This window comes from Barbatula barbatula (genome assembly GCF_947034865.1).
Source record: "Barbatula barbatula genome assembly, chromosome: 8".
Lineage (NCBI taxonomy): Eukaryota > Metazoa > Chordata > Actinopteri > Cypriniformes > Nemacheilidae > Barbatula > Barbatula barbatula.
In genome coordinates this window covers 6,517,542-6,534,723 of record NC_136771.1, presented here as the reverse complement: position 1 = coordinate 6,534,723, position 17,182 = coordinate 6,517,542, and the positions used below count along the sequence as shown (strand labels likewise).

At 36.1% G+C, this 17,182-nt stretch overlaps 2 protein-coding genes across 2 annotated transcripts in view; one reads left to right on the top strand and one right to left on the bottom strand.

The window, feature by feature from the left end:
* Positions 1-1,748: 1,748 nt before the first annotated feature.
* Positions 1,749-17,059, bottom strand: aimp1a (aminoacyl tRNA synthetase complex interacting multifunctional protein 1a). Its single transcript, XM_079462208.1, has 7 exons — positions 16,886-17,059; positions 14,228-14,361; positions 12,870-12,983; positions 11,048-11,206; positions 8,797-9,002; positions 6,399-6,567; positions 1,749-4,615 (listed from the first exon to the last, which is right to left on the bottom strand). Coding segments are annotated over exons 1-7 (951 nt in total). The 5' UTR covers positions 16,888-17,059; the 3' UTR covers positions 1,749-4,448.
* The window catches only part of tbck (TBC1 domain containing kinase), a 42,410-nt gene continuing 42,172 nt past the window's right edge, over positions 16,945-17,182 (top strand). The window contains exon 1 of the mRNA XM_079462207.1: positions 16,945-17,096. The gene's annotated coding sequence lies outside the window, so the exon portion shown is untranslated. The remainder of the gene's footprint in view (positions 17,097-17,182) is intronic.

The following is a 17,182-nucleotide window of genomic DNA, read 5'->3' as shown; positions in this document are numbered from 1 at the left end:
ATCACTTACATTTACCCGCAATATGATAATTGGCCACAAGCGCATTTGGAAAATGAATTTCATATGTGAAGCATATCTTCGGAAAACCCCACTAAGAGCGTTCAATCACTCTGTAAGAACGTGAGACTGTAGGCCATTACTGTCCTCAAATATTTCACAAATCGTCTTAAATCATGTACTGGGGTCGTGCGGGTGCTATTCAGAGAAACCATGAATACATCAGCCAAACTGACGGTGTGGTAACTGGCAGCAACACTACAGCTCAGACACAAAAAAGCCTCTGTGGTGGTTTGGAACCTGAAACGACAGATATAGCACTGGGTGTTGACGCTGTCCAACGGTGGCTTAGTTTTGGCCATCAACTCAAAATTTGCTTCACTTTATCTGCGGGACAGTGGCGTACTTGTTTTACACTCATTATGGTCCTCACCTCAATGTTTTCCATGAGGGGATTCCCAGATGTGGACCGAAGATGGTCTCGGGTTAAGAGCTAAGGAAAGTTCTTGGCCACCATAGTAGAAAAATAATAGAATAATAGAAAAATTGCTTTATGAATCAACACGTATCTCCTCCTATGTTCTACAGAAGAGTTTATACAGGTTTGGGTTCTTTTTAATAATTTTTTCAAAAATGACACCCTGAAAGAACGGTTACTGAAATGCAAGTTATCCCTTTCAGCATTTCTGGGGCTGGATGATATGAGAACTGTTACTGTTTGCTTATGAAAAATGTGTAATACAGAACAAAACGTTCAGAACAGAGTTTATATCGCAATAAATACTTTGACTTGAAAAGGAAATTCTGAAAGAAGAAGGTATATTGTTATTTGCTTAAGGTGAAATAATTTGCCCGATGAATAAATGTAAATCTAAACCTCTCAAAAGATCCTATTGTCCCGCTACCGTCAAACTTTTTTCCGTAGTCTGCCGAGTTAACTATCCTTAAATAGTTTTCCATAGATCTTAAATCTCAAACTGGAATTATGACTGTACCATATACCCTCTTTGTATCCTGTGATCGAAACACTTTCTCAAAGCAGTTTCTAATAATGGTTAGGTTATGCCCTCCTGTGGTCGTCATGGCAACTCATCCGTCACATGTCTAAGGAATCTAACTGGTGGTTTTGTGATGTAACAGCAAGACCAGAGAAAGTTGACTGTGCCATGTGAACACAACTCAAGCGAGACTCTGCTTTTGTCATGAGCACATTGTTCAAGTTGGTAATGCGGTAACATTGGATGAAATACACCACCAGCTGTACGCTGTGTCGCATTCATTTTATGAATTGTACCGTTTTATCTGAGAGATTACTTGACGTATTTTTGAAATTCTGTAAAATAATTGTAATTACAGAAATAGACTGCAAAATAGACTGTAAAATAACAGGAATACATGTACATTACTAAAATATAATTTAAGGGGTTTTCCTGGTACCCCATCTGTCACGTTATTACAATTGTTTTATAGTTTTTTAAGTGTTTGGATCGGTAGACTGCACCAGTAAGTATTTTGTGTGTGTGTAGACATTTTTAAAACAAATATTGTGTTTCTAGGCTCATTCCTGTCGTGTACCTTTCTCATTTGTAATGAATTTTATTTTACACATCTGCAGTAAACCATTCTACATTTTCCTTTATTCAGCATTTCTAGATGTATTGTTATTATTTTCTGTCTAGTTTCTTCCGAACTGAAAAAAATGTAAACGTCAGCAACAACATCATGACAAAACACATGTGAAAATAATTATTAAATTATAACATTTTTATTTAACACTTGGGAGAACTATTGTTAGTAGTTCACAGCATGAAACAAAAATGATAATTTTACCTGGAAAGCACTTCTCTCTCTTGCTGCCATTGCAACTGGCATTTGTTAATATAAGGAACGTTACAAAAAGATACATTCACACATGAAATAATTGTTAAAACAATAAGTGAAAAAATAGCATTTTGATTCAAATTTTTGTACGATGGAAAGGGGGAAAACTAGAATATAAATGACTAACAAAGTATATAAATGACATATACAATTCCCCTTAAGCTTTGTGATTTAGATCCATTCACAGAAAATAAAATAAATCCCTCAGTTCACTTTATTGTGATAGTAAAATAATGCATTGCCATGAGCTCCATCTTTAAACATAGCAAGCTTTATATTTTACCCATTATATGATGGGGACACAAAACAAGACGGAGACTTAAATATGTATTGTGTTTAGATTTTACACAGATGTTTTAAAGCTTCTGTTTAGCTTGACATTGCCAAATTCACATTACACAGGAACCCAAGATTGGTTTGTGCAAATGAAACATAAACCATAAAACACATTCGCTGTCTGGTTAACTGGCATCATTGCATATACCACATACTAGGTATGTTACAGAGAAACACTGTGCTGCTGTTTTGTGAACAAAAGTTATAAAAGTATGGCGATCACAGTTCTGTAACATCATGGCTTCCAGATTTCTTGCGCTTTGATAGCCGTGTTCACGGTGCTGGTGGACTGTGAAATCGCATGCATAACAACATGCACAAAACTTTTCTTTCAACGGAAGCCAAACATCCTGACCTCTCACCCCATTGCGTTTTCCACTTATTTTTCTGTCTTTTGTTAGGGATTAATATCTGAAGATTATTCACATGAATTATGTATTTACAGGCCTTTAGACGCTCTGCAAAGAGTTTTCACTTACTTGGAAATGTAAATATCATTTTTACACTATATATGTAACGCAGATGTAGGGCATTAAACATAAAAAAGGAAGAATTCCAAACAATAGATTTGTTTGCCTTTGTTTGTATGACTTTTAAAAGTTATATGGAAAAATGGACATAACTCCAGGATATAGGCTTATTGTGGCTGGGTGTTGTCACAACAGTCAGCCGCAAACAAGCACACAAATGTGTAACAAATTTGTGATCAGAGGCAGCTTCATATTGTTCAACAGCATCAGTTGAAATGCTTGACCGGTCTTCTGAAGTATTCTTTGAAAGCCATGTGAAGCAACTCACTCTCTTGCGGTTCAATAGGTCTACATATAACATAAAAAGAAATAATAAAGGTCTGGCTTTTCAAATCTAGATCTGTATGTAGATAACAGCGGTCAGTGTCATTTTTTTAAATAAGCAAAATGCAGATGTTTTCAAAATGTAGTTCCTGTAGCTTAACTGGTAGCGCCTTGTGTTAGCGGTAAACGCTGTGAGTTTGATTTCCAGAAAGCACTGCAAGTTCAAATCTTCCAAATGTAGAAATGCAATGTATCTTTCTAGTGATCCATAAGTAAGAAAAAATGGAACGTCTCATAAATGTCTCCATTAGTGATCTCAACACAAACTGAGGTTAATATTGCCAGGCCTGCAGTCGAAAGTCAATATTTTTCAAGCTTTGAATACGAACTTGGACATTTCTCATTAAATATACCCAAATTTAGATTTTTGACCTCTACAGTATATATTATTTTTACACTTCCATATTCCTAATGTGATTTAACAACGGTCTCGTTTGTTTAAAGCGCAGATCGCACTTGAATCACTCTCGCAGTACCATGATGCAATATCTGCAAAGAATCTGCGCAGCCCAACGCAAGTCGAACGCGTCTCCTTCAGGTGAATCTACTGCTCTAGAGGCTGAAACTTGGCAAGAGATCAAAAGCGGCTGGGTCCTCTTCATTATTAGAATGTTCTTACATTGTGAGTCAAAACACACATGAAAGCCTCTCAATGAAATAAAGCCAAACTTTAAAAAAACAGGAGATTAAAACAACAAAACCCAGAGGGATTTTGTAAACAAAAACCCTGATAAATCAGTTCCTGAAACAAGGATGTTTTGGGCTTCTTTATTGGCTCTAAATCTTAATGCCCGTCATAAAGCACAATGTGCCCTATAAAACCAAGTAGACATGAAACCAGCGCTCACTTGCCCCATTAGAGACCATACCGTGTTAGTTAACACAAGACTACAGCAGTCATCTTTCCTCCGAGAGAAGCACTGTGCAAAGACGCTTCCCTCATATGACCTCTCTTGGTATTTTGCGCGAAAGCCTATGATGTTTGTTTCAATGGTACAAAAAAAAGAAGTGAATTAAGCTAGGATACAAACTTAAAATAAAGGAAATGAATGAGATCTCAAATCCTGATAAACGCAATAACTCCTCTACACATCTTAATACAGAAAACTTTCATGTTTTTTACATGAAACTTTTAAACTTTTTACATGTCTTGTCCTTTGGAGGACAAGTCACTATCTTCACTATTATTCAGCAACTTAAGACTAACCTCATAAGACTGATCAACCTAAAAAGTAAACACTGTGATATAAAAAAAAATCACAAAAAGACTTTCAAGCAATAATATTCAAATAGTTTATTAAACATATACGTTTATCCTTCAATCGATGCAACAAGCCCTTACCTCCTTACAAGAGGATGTTTTTGCTCTATAAGGCGTTCTTATTTGATACTACTCTTGGTCATCGTCTGAGCCTTGCAAACCCCTTTGCCGGCAACCTCAAAGGCAGCACCCTTGTAAGTGGCCACACATTTATCGTCAGTACGCAGATCCGGCTGGACTTGCTCCCATACTTTTTTCTTAGGGTTCAACTCCTTGTCAGGCTCACCTACAGGAACACAACATATAAGATTAATTTGAACTTGCATTTAATTAAATAAGATTTAGCATTTTTTTCTCTGAGAGCTGGAATGTTAACAAAAGCCACATTTCACATTTTTTAAATCAACCACCACATCCATGAGCCAGTTCATAATTCACCATATAGAAGCTGGAACACAAAATAATCGTTTTGTTTTTTTGGCCACACGATGAAAGTCAGCGGGGTCGCATGTTGTTTTGGACCTCTTTAACTTTCATCATGGACCAAACTATTTGAAACTTTCTTCAGAATATCTTCTTGGTAAATAAAGACATGTCTGGAATGACATTAGGGTGAGTGCAAGAATTTAACTATAATTTTACTTCACAAAAAAAATGTTTTCCTTTGGTTCGGTATTCAATACTGTGAAAAAGTTGTGTGAATTATTTTCCTAGTCTTCAAGTTGTTTGGGTACAGTCTGTCCCCATTAGTTTTAATGAGACAGGATACAGACATGTGCAGTAAATACAAAAGAAAATATAACTTAAAAGTCTTCCAGTACAAATTACAAAGAAACTTGATTCAAATGAAAGCATACCTAAAAATAACAAAGCATTCAATAAAAGAAAAACATTACAAGAGACAGTAAATCAAATACAAAGAATTTCAAAGTTGGGGACTGACATCCATCCCTGTCATCATGTACATTTATGCATTTGGCAGATCTTTCTTTGAAGGTCTAATGTTGTCTGTGGAATTTCATCCCATGACCTTTGGCAATGTAGAGCAATGTGCGTTAGCAGTCGAGCTACAGACAAACCATATTAATTCTGTTTAAGGCACTACATGACCGTGCAGCATGTCTTTTAAAGGACGGCCTTTCAAGGATTTGCTGCCAAACTTTAGAAAGTTTACAATATTTTACTGCAAATGTATTGTTTGACCTAGAAACTAAAAATCTTTTAAAGTCTTTTGAAGATATGATGCCACGAATCTCACAAACGTTTGAAAATCAACAACATTTTATTGCAAATTGATTGTATAGAAATGAAAATAGATAGATTTTCATTTTTACATGAAACTAAGGACGATTCTTCCAAGATTTGATGACTCAAATCTCAAATTTATTGTATGTGCAAAGCAACAATACCAAATCTGTTTAGTTTTTTATGCATCTAAAGATCGATGCCTTGAATCACACCAAATTTGATAGAAAATGTGTTGTATAGGAACTAGTAACCTTTAAGTTAGACTTTTTCATTCTATTAAAGATGATCTTTCAAAGACAATTTTTTAGCTTTCCAAGATTTGATGCCATGAATCTAAAAAAATTAAGAAACCTTATTTTACAAAATTCTATTGCAAACATATTGTACAGAAACAAAAAATATTTTAAAAATATAAAAACATTTTTAATGCCACAAATCTCACAAACTTTAATTGTTTCAATTGTTTGTACCTTGCAACTCAAAACATTTGAGTAAGGTATTTTTAGATTCAACTACGACACTCAAAGGACTAATAAAACCTGTGGAAATTGAATAGGCCATATGAGTTCTGGAGCTTGCCCTTTCGGAAAATACCTCTTTGCCATTTTTGGGGGGTGAAATATACATCAGACTCTAATTTACTGCCTCGTCTGAAAGAAGCGGTAATTCAGTAATTCAAAACGATCAGATTCGAGTGTGTTCGCTTTGATAAATGTGCGCAAAACGTTCAGGCACACTTCACGAAAACACACTGTGGTGTCGTTGAACTTGTGAACACCCACAATTCAATACACTGTTGGTGTAGAAATATAAAAAGGTACCTGGGAAATCCTGGCAAGAAACCCTGTCTCCAGGCACGGCTCCGCTCGGGGGATCCAGGATTTCCACCTTCTCTGCAGAACTGGCACACATGACCATGGCCTGGGATAACACACCTCTCATCTTGGCAGCCTTGAGGTTGCACAGGAGCACAGCCATGCGATTTTGCATCTGAAGATTGAGGAATTGAGCATGTAACAGCTTAATGGATCTGGTCACGGATCATCACGGGATTCAAGAGATTTCAGTATTTGTACAACTCCTGACAGTTAAACATAATCCAATAAATTAAATATGCTGGGGGTTTCCATTAAACAGGTTTAGAGATCATTGCACTCAAATTTCAAACTTGAAGGCTGGTCCCTAAAACCAGACGGGAAACCCAAAAAGATTAAATGAAGGAGAGAAACAGATGCTTTTTAGAGGTGTAATTATCATTTCTGATGTACTGCTAGGAATCCCCTAAACAAATCGTAAACTCAGGGGTCTGGAAAATAATACATTCAGTCTACATGGAGCAGGTTTATGGACCTGCGTGAAGCACGGCGGTTCAGACGGTTTATATGACCAGTAAAAGTGAAATATCCCCTTTCGAAATATTCTGACACATAACACCCAATTAACAAGAGCTGCATTCAGTCTTGCTGGCAAACAAAGATGGCTCTCAGATATTGGTGTCAACATTTACAGTGCTGCAGTTTTTATTCCAGAACACTTTCCATTACGGGTTTATATACAAGATTGATTGTGTCAAATTACCATTCAGTTTTATGAATAACGCAATGCGTCTAAATCTTAAATTTGTCCATAAATCACTTCTATTATTTTGTTACGATGTTTGAAAATATGAACATACAATTGAACTTGTTGAGACTTTGAAGCTTCAACACACTCAATGGAACAACATTAGGGTAAATGACAACAGTATTTTTCTTCAAATGTTTAATAAAGAACCTGTTTTTTAATTTAAGCAATTGTATTTTGTATCAAGTACTTTACTTGTATAGCTGAAATCCGTAATGTTTGCCTTCTATCGCAATCTTGGTATCTTGCCATCTTGAAACAAAATTGCAGGTCACTTTACAGATCTATTGACAGGTACGTTGAAGACGAAACCAGACATTTCTTTCGAAATTGGACACTGACAGCAAAACTTATAAATAATTATTAATAATCTTACTGTTGTAAATCACAGTAAGGTAATATATCATTTGTTCTACTTGATCATTAACTTGAATATATTTTCCATTTAATTTACATAATTTGCGCTTATTTTTAACACCAAAAAGTTATAGATTGCCGTTTTGAGTACTTGACTTCAATAATTTAGGTTTAAGGCGTGTTAAAGTCTATATAATCTAAGGAAAAAATATATTTATGTATATCAAATTATTTATTAAAGTAAAAGTGTAGTTTTGTCGGGCCTTTTGCTCACCAATCTGTGGAATGCTCTCCATGACCATCTGAGGGCACAACAGTCGCTGGATGCTTTTAAATGCAGCCTTAAAACTTACCTTTTCAGACAAGATTTTAATTTATTAAAAAGCCGATATAAAAAAAACGATATTGGGTTAATTTAACACCATCGGCATATCAGCAATAGCATGAAAAAAACGTATACCGATGGTTTACTAGGTATGCCCTATGATTTCCCTAATGCGAAAAACACGGATGGAAAGTAGCAAACACGCCAGATAGTAGCACTGAACAGGTTTTCCCCATAACAAAACTGCTACTTAAAACGTACAAAACTAGAAATTAAATGCAAGTAGCATTAAAACAGCAAAAGAAAGAAACACATGATGCAAGATACTGGTTTATATTAACATAATGCTTTATTTTATGTTCAAAAACACTGCAGTATCTTTTTTTATTATAGTTTGAATAAATGCTGTAGTATAGTAAAGTATATTTTATGTAGGCAAAAGCAATTTTACTTTTATTTATTAAAAAAAGAAAACACAGAATCCAGAAAAATTAAAATGAACAAAATGGAATCATGGGGCCCAAGTTTATTATCTAACTGCATGGCGGGAATGAGTTGCATGTCTGAATAATCCAATGTTTTTCTCTGAGCAAAATAATTAAATAGCAACAGTGCAGACTTTTTAAAGTATATTAAAGCCGTTTACAATTTTTTGTCAAATATGATTTAATGTTGTTAATAAAATAAATATTGGATAGCAAAAATCCCCTTTGAAGGTTGTAATATTGTATTTTTATCTTAACTTGTGTCTTTCTTAAAATGAAAATTGGATAGAGTTCAGTAAACTAATTTAATGCCGACTAGCTTGTATTGTATAGTACTGTATGCTGATATCGGTATCGGTTCATCCCTAATTTGAATTTATTGTAAAATGGTAAACACCGCTGTCGGGGGTAGATGAGAAGACTCATTACCTGATCGAGAGGGATGTGTTTGACCAGTCCGCTGACAACAGTACGTGGAGCCGCTTCACCAACATCCACCTGCTCGACGTAGAGCGAGTCTGCATCAGGATGCTTTTCGGCGGTGATAATGCGGCCCACTCTGAGATCCAACCGTGAAACATCCACTTTCGCATCATCCTGGGGCGGGGCAGCTGCTTTCTTTTCTTTCTTCTCACCTGGACCAAAAAGTACCAGAATGAGATCTCAGACATTTTCTTGTGTTCGTAAAGCATGGTTGTGGTCATGCGTGTTGAAAGACGCATTGTCTAGCACACTATAAATGTTGGGAAGTCACCCATGAAAAGGCACAAACAGTGTATGAAGTGCTAAAATAAGCGTGTTTATAGGACATTGAGACTGGGATTTTATTACGCGTCCACTCTGAGGAAATGTGCTTTCGGTTTGCGAGGTGCTTTTTAATGCCATTCTTTGAAAGTTATTTTTAACTGGTAGATATTGTTCCCAGAGGGGGTACTTTAAAATGTCTACAACAGGAAAGAATGCCGGCTTGTCATTTCTGCTCGGATTCCAAGCTTTCCCAAAAGTGAAAACGATTCTGCCAACATCGGGTTTGGTACGCTGTGTTTCTCAGTCCGCCCTTTGGGAAATAATACCACTGTTTCTGGAACTGTGTGGGGGGGGGGGGGTCATTCATTCATTGCTTAATGGTGCCGCTGTCCCTCTTCTCACAAAACAATCAGATTTTGTCTGGTTTCTATAAAGTCCCTCCTTCCGAAAAGCTCGGATTGGTAAAGATGACCCAGTCTGTCGTGATTGGTTCCCCTCTTAGAGTTTGTGTCCGAAGCTGTCCTACCCATACCATATCAGCGAGCTTCCATTTCTCAGGCTGTTGTGATTGGCCGGATCCCTTCTCAGTGCACGTGTATTCATAAGTTTTGGCTTTAAGCAATAAACAGTAACAATGACGTCATCTTCACTTCATCGGTTAAAAAACATGCGGATCGATCGAAGTGTAATGGAGGTCTGCAGATTCTGACTGTATGATAACCTTTTGCAAAACTATCACAGTTTTAACGGTATTACTGTTACAATCCCTCAAAAAAACTGAATCTAACTGACAACAGCTATATTGTAATCTGATGTTAAGAGTTCTTTTTTTTAGAAATATCTATATGATTTTTATGTGTATGCATGCATTGAACTGTATCGAAATCTAATCGAAACATCAGAATCGATACCCAGCCCTAGATTAAACTTTAATTCACCTTTGACTTTTGTACATTTTTATCTTTATGAACCTTTTAGCTATATGGAGAGAGCGAAAATATATTTACATGTCGAGATATATTTAAAGGGATAGTTCACCCAAAAATAAAACTTCTGTCATCATTTACTCACCATGGAGTTGTTCTAAACCTGTATTCATTTCTTTGAATGCTTGTAACCGAACAGTTCTGGGGCACTATTGACTATGATAGTAAAAAAACTACTATGGTAGTCAGTAGTGGCCCAGTGTGTGGTTAACAGAACAAAGAAATGAATAGGGTGAGTATATTAAACTATCCCTGAACGGATTAGTTAAGCAAGAAAAACAACAGTACATGACGGATGATGTCATTTTTAGTCTAACTATCCCTTTAATTATGATGTTTATGAAAATAATCAATAAGGTTTACAGTAACACACTTACAGTACAATGAATGTCTTTGGGGAAAAGCTTTGCACATCTCAATTCAATATATCAATAAAAGTGACAATCTATTTATACCGAGTGTGATGTTTTCGCTCCAAAATGAACAATAAAACGGTATAACAGACAAAACTTGTAATATAGGATGGAATATAGTCATTTGGACATTTGAGGTACTATTGTACTCTCTGGCCTTTCTGACTGGTCATGAACTGTAAATAAACGGCATCAAAGTTCTTCAAAATAATCGCAAACAAATAACAGCACAAGTTTGAAACATCACAAGGGAGATCCTGTTTTCTATTTGGATGAAATATGACTTAAAGCTTTTATTCATTACCCTGCAAACTCTTCTTCCATTCATAATTCATATTTAAACTGCAGTATTCGAGTCAAGTAAATAATCAAAGTTCTGTTCTGTGCAGTAATTCAAAATCAGACCTCTGTTAACACAACTGAAAAGCCAAAAGTGTTCAATGTTGTTATAGATCAATCAACAGAAATGTCTAGAAACGTCACAGTGCATTGTTAAAGGATTATTCATCAACAGACAGAAAACATCCCAAATACCTTTTTTCTCAGCCTTAATCTTTTTTGGAGCATCGTTGTCTTTGGCTACAGGGTTTTTCGGAGCTGGGGCAGAAGCTGCTGTGGCAGGTGGAGCTGCTGATGTTGGTTTAGACACACACTGGACACCGTGGTCCACCGAAGGCATGGCTACGTCTTTTACTAAAAACAAACAAATACAGACAGATGCCTTTGTAAATCCTAAAGCCAACATTATTTATTTAATAATTAAATACTACTACAATACGAAGAGTTCTGAACGGTCATTCGTCGCCTTAGAATTATTAGGTTCTAGCTGACATTTTTTAAACCCGCGATTTAAACCCGGTATTATGGAAATGACTCCTCACGGCTTGGAGCCGGTAAGCTTCATGTGTTTTAGCAAAATAATTCAAATAAATCATGCAGAGCTCATTTCAGGAAACAAATTGTGAGAAACAATATTTCTATCCAGACGGACAAAGTAGAGCATCTGCTATTACAAAAGCGAATTGGGAGTAACGCATTACAAAAGTAACAATATTACAGTATTTTACAATATTTTTCTGTAACGCCGTTATAACGCATTACTTATACATTTTGGGTAATATTATACCCGTTACAATTTCTAAATAATTGCCAATAATTTCACCAGATAATCGTTTTTTTTGCCTACTTTTGCGATTTTGACAGCAATTGTTCTTCTCTGTGCCTCTTATTTTGTTCACTCAAGTATTTAGATGCATCTGAAAACCCCGACTGTGGGTCACTTGACAACACATTGAGGCGTTTTGCAGATATATTCGATTAGTTAACTTTTTTTATATTGTGGTAGTGCATTGATATTACCTGATACGGACATTGACACTCGAATCCTAAAGTATTAATTCCTGCATTGTTTTTAGGCATTGTAGACAGGCATTCGGTTTTAGCCTACAGGTATGTGCCGATTGGTTGATGCGGTATTAGTCCCGCCATTCCTGATAAGCACAATCATTATGCATTAACACATCGCCCCCTACTGGATTTATAATGAGCAGCACTAAACTTTATTTTAGCATTTGAGAATGCATACACAGCTGAAAAAGCGAAAGAAACCATCACATAAATTCTACTGGATTTAATGGTTATGAAGGGAATTTTAATGGTTGACAAAAGTCTCTACAGGTATGTGTTGGGTTATATTGACGAGACCATTAAAACACTACAAAAAAAGTATTAATATATTATTATATGATATATATTTCTGTGGTGGTTTCATTTCAGCAGTGTGGTCATACTTTGAGAAAAGTAGTGTAAGGCGTTACAAAGACAGAAATATTGTAATATAACTAATTACTATAAATGACAGTAACTAGTAATATATCATGGATTACATTTTGGAGGTAACTTGCCCAACACTGCCAAGCAATAGCACAGCGTGGTTAGTTATAACTTTTATTAAATACCCACCATGTGCAATAATCCATAACCGATGAAAGCAGATGTGTAATATCTAAAATAGGCATTTTTGGAATTCAAAAAGGTATTCACTTTGAAGGGAACAAATCCATGTGGAAAGAACACCTGCCCTAAATTAGATTAAAGGAATAGAGTTCACCCAAACATGCAAATGACATCATTTACTCACCCTCATGTCATTGTAAATAGGTATGACCTTCTTTCTTCTGCTGAACGTACACATTCACTTGTATTGCATGGACACAAAACCAATGAAAATCAATGACAAGACAGTGAGTAAACGACAGAATTTCCATTTTTGGGTGAAGTATCCCTTTAACCTGGACTTAAAGTTAAAGACGTTATAACATCACATAGAAATGCACCTCTCCGAGTGATACTGTACCTCCTCTCGCCCTTTCCTTCTCCAGCAGCTGTTTCGTCAGTTCTTCGATGTCCTTCTTGAGCTTGGTGTTCTCCACCACCAGTTTCTTCTCCTCTCTGACGGTCGCCTGAACAACTACACCAAACGTCATATTCATTAAAAGATCACCGATATCAGGTCTCAAAGTCAAAATGTACATCTACGGTTGCTGTCACCACGCATGTCATCAGCAGATAAATGCAGAAAGTCAATAACTGGTTACATTTCAATTCATCATTCATCGTGTGAAAGGTACCATAGTATTTTCTGTTCTTTTTTTAGCTATCTTGTGAGCTCATAAACTATACATGATCTGCATCTAAGTTCTTCAAATATGATCATTGTGTTCTATGGCAAAACATTAAAATAACAGCACACAGGTTCGCAACATCACAAGGAAGATCCCGTTTCATTTTAGGGTGAATTATTACCCTGCTAAATAGTCTCCCATTCATAAATCACATTTTAACAGCAAAATTTGCGTAAATGAAATACTTCAAAGTGCTCTTCTGTGCCCCAATTCAAAATAGGATGTAGAAAGTCCATAAAAATTCACATTTCTTCAAGTTCATTTCGGTAAATACTCTGCTTGTTGTTGTAAGAAAATTGTTTTAGGCTTTTCGGTTAAATTTAGTAAAAATTATCAATAAAATTCATTCAAAATGTTTGAATAAAAAGTCTGTTAAATAACCGTAAATTAGCACTTCTCTACTAAATGGATTGATGTTATTGGCCGTAGGCCAATTCATTTATTTTATCTACATCACAATGTAAAAAATATTTTTAAAAGTTATGTTTCGCTTAAATTTTTTACCATTGGCAGTACTCAAATAACAAATATTTTCACCCATACATTTCGGTATTATTACTCGTACGCAGAAATTACAAGGTTCTGGCATAACACTGAGCTCAAAACAACAATTGAACATAACTCATAAAAAGGAGTCCTCCAAAATTTCAGCAGTGTATATTTGATTGTTTTTTTAACCAATTTCCAGACGTAATCACCCATCATCACTTCGTCCCACCTTCCCTGTGCTACAGACATTTTTCAGTGATGATTGGAAAATAGTTTTTCAAATATGTAAAATGTGAACAGTTTTTGTTAAATGGCACTATACAGAAATATCGTAAATAATGAAATGAGCCCAAAATTCACTTGGGCTAAATACAGTAAACAGTAAAACATTGATGCTACATGAAAATAAGTATAACACAATAATTAGCATTTGAATTGTACAAAAACTATAAATGTATTATTGATGCATGTCATTTATTTGAAAAAAGGAGCCATTGAGCCCTAGTTCATGAACATTAAGCTCCCAGAGCATTTCACTCACTGGCTTTGTCCTTCAGTAACTGGACCTGCTTCTTGAGGTACTCGATGATCTGGTCAGCCTCCACGGCCTTCTGTTCCAGTCTCAAGAGTGAGGGTGTGTGGCCCGACATCTTGAAAAGAGAACGCACCAAGAACCTAAGAAAACAAGCCAAAAGAAAGATCAAACGCGGCAGGAACTCTTAGTCACTCGTAAACATATTTTTTCTTAAAAGAAACAAATGAGAGGACCCGAAAGGACATCCTATCCGTATTTGGGAACACACACCACTTAAGAATCGAGAGAGCACGACCTGTTTAAATGAGATCTTTTAGATCTCTGGCACATGTAAACATGTTTTTGGCAAACTTTACACGCTTGCTTAATCTGAAATTCATCCCAAAACGTGGCCAAGTTTCTGTCCTTCTTCCCTTCCATGGAAGTGAATAAGTCAGACACCAGCCAGACGACCCAACAACAGAACGGATTTATGCCAAACAACATGCAGAAACCCCATCGTGTTTGTGATTCTCGCTTCAGACTGTTTGTAAATCTGAGTCTGCGGAAACTCGCCTCGATGTTCAACTGAACCGAATTCCAGAACACGGAAGGGGTGGAAACCGAACCATATGTCATCCAAACGGGCCTGTTCCCCTGTCCACAATTCTGGACAAACACAGTAATTGCGTCACTGTCCACCTTGTCCCGCCACCCTTATAAAAGCATTCATAAATTACGGACCCCTCTTTGGCTCCATGCGGGATTAAACAATTCCCATTCAGTCTAAAGACAGCTGGCAAAGCAAAACGGACACATTACGCATTTGGCTCCGGCCCATCGGCTGCGAAAGTACAGAGGGAATTTTTACAAGGCGTAGGAAAAGAGCACAACACATCATAACACATACTGCAGGGTGGTGCTAGAAAACAACAGCTGGCTCGGGATTAAAACAAAGGGTTGGGATGAGGAAATTAGAAACACAAAAAAGCTGGAGTTGATAATATCGTGGATCAAAGTCTCTTGTTTTTGAAGTTCTTGCACCGCTTTATATGGGCCTGTGGTGGAAGGATTTATGAGCACCATGACAGGACTGTTTCATTTGCATAACCCCTGAAAACAAGACCCTTCAAAGAAAATCAAGTTCAGAGAAGCTCCGTCAACGTTGCCTTCGCATAATGAAGCAGCGGTCATTCCTGTCATGTGACACTCAATGACTATGAATGTTAGCCAGGCAACCAATATGAAATTCACTTAAAAAACATTTAATCTGACACAGTAAAGTAAAACTGACATAGGCCTTGTCATATTCATGCGAGTCGCAATGAAAGCAAGATAGGGACTAAAATGTCATCCATCAGTCATCTATTCTATTCTGTTGAATCATTTTAAACCCCCGTTATTCATTGGATGGGAATGATTTTTAAGGAAGAACAGGCAAAATGTTCAAATTCTCTATACCCTTACACCATTCCTCATGAATATGACTTTCTTTCTTTAGTTGAACCCGCACTTGTTTAAAAATAATGTCAGCTCCAAAAGCGCATCGAACCATCATCCATCATTACAGTAATCCAAAATCGTCCAGTGGGATACAAAATGTCTTCTGAAGCAAAACGATAGGTGCATGTTTGTGAACATTCATAATATTTTCAATTTATGTAGCTAAATTGAAACCGAAACAAAAGCATATGTTCATTGAACTGATTCAACACGTCACCATATTTGAATTTAGAACTTGTTTGGGTTTCAATGTCCATTTTGAATGAGCTCAAATTATTAATAGTTCTCTCACACATTCACCTATAGTTTAACTTTAGAAGATGAAGTCATTTGGATTACATCAATGATGGATGGATGTGGAGTTTGAACATTTCACATATAAATATATATATATATATATATATATATATATATATATGAACATAAAATAATTTGAATTCACTTTGAATTTGTATTTGTAATACATTTGTGTATAGTTAAAGAAAAAAGGTAATTTACACCTAGAGCAAAATGTTCCCATATTTTTCAGTCTAAAATTGCATTCAGTGTACAGTGACAAGTTTTTCAGCAATTCAACATGCCATGTTTTAATACTACACTGATTTAGAGTAAATACTTATTTTCTTTAACTATACACAAATGTATTACAAATACAAATTCAAAGTGAATTAAAATTATTTTATGTCCATATATATATATATATATATACATTGTACTACACATTGTACAGTAGTATATTATAACGTAAAGCATGAGCAAAGAGAAACCAAATTAATTTAGATACATGTATATTGTAGATTTAGGTTAAAACCAGTTTGACCGACCACATGAATGAGAGCAATCCCTGCTTTCCACTGTTTATGGTGCAGTACACGAGCATCAAAACTGATCTGTCAACACCCGTTCAGAAATGACACTTTAATTACACTTCATTTTCAAAACATGATTAAACCATTTTGTTTAAACCATTAAAACCACACGCATTTAGACCACTCAGAGCCTACGTAGTAGTTGCATCAGGGCACATTACTATTAATAGAGACTGTAAATGTGAATATTTATGTGTCACATGTCCGTGCAACAGCTCTAAAAAAGGCATTTGTGTGCTTATACAAACTGTATCGCCACCTACACAATATACAGATAAAACACAAAACAATGATCAAACGCGTTAATACTCACATAAAGTGTCAATCTTGCGCTTTACTGTCTGAAAGCCGCACGCTCTCTCTCGTTTCCCCGGTGTCGCAGAGTGATGGCGTCACGAGCACGTGACGCTCAGCTGTTTACATGCGCAGGAAGAGTCCGATCTCTTCCAAATGAAATACACATCTGTAATGTTTTAATGTAAGGCGTGCTTCAGGAGGAGAAATGGTTTGCTTTAACTGAACAGGTATGATTTTGATGTTGATGTTCTTTGCATTTTGAGTATTTAAGCTGCCGAGAGCTTCGGTTATCGCGGTTGGATCATGTGCGATG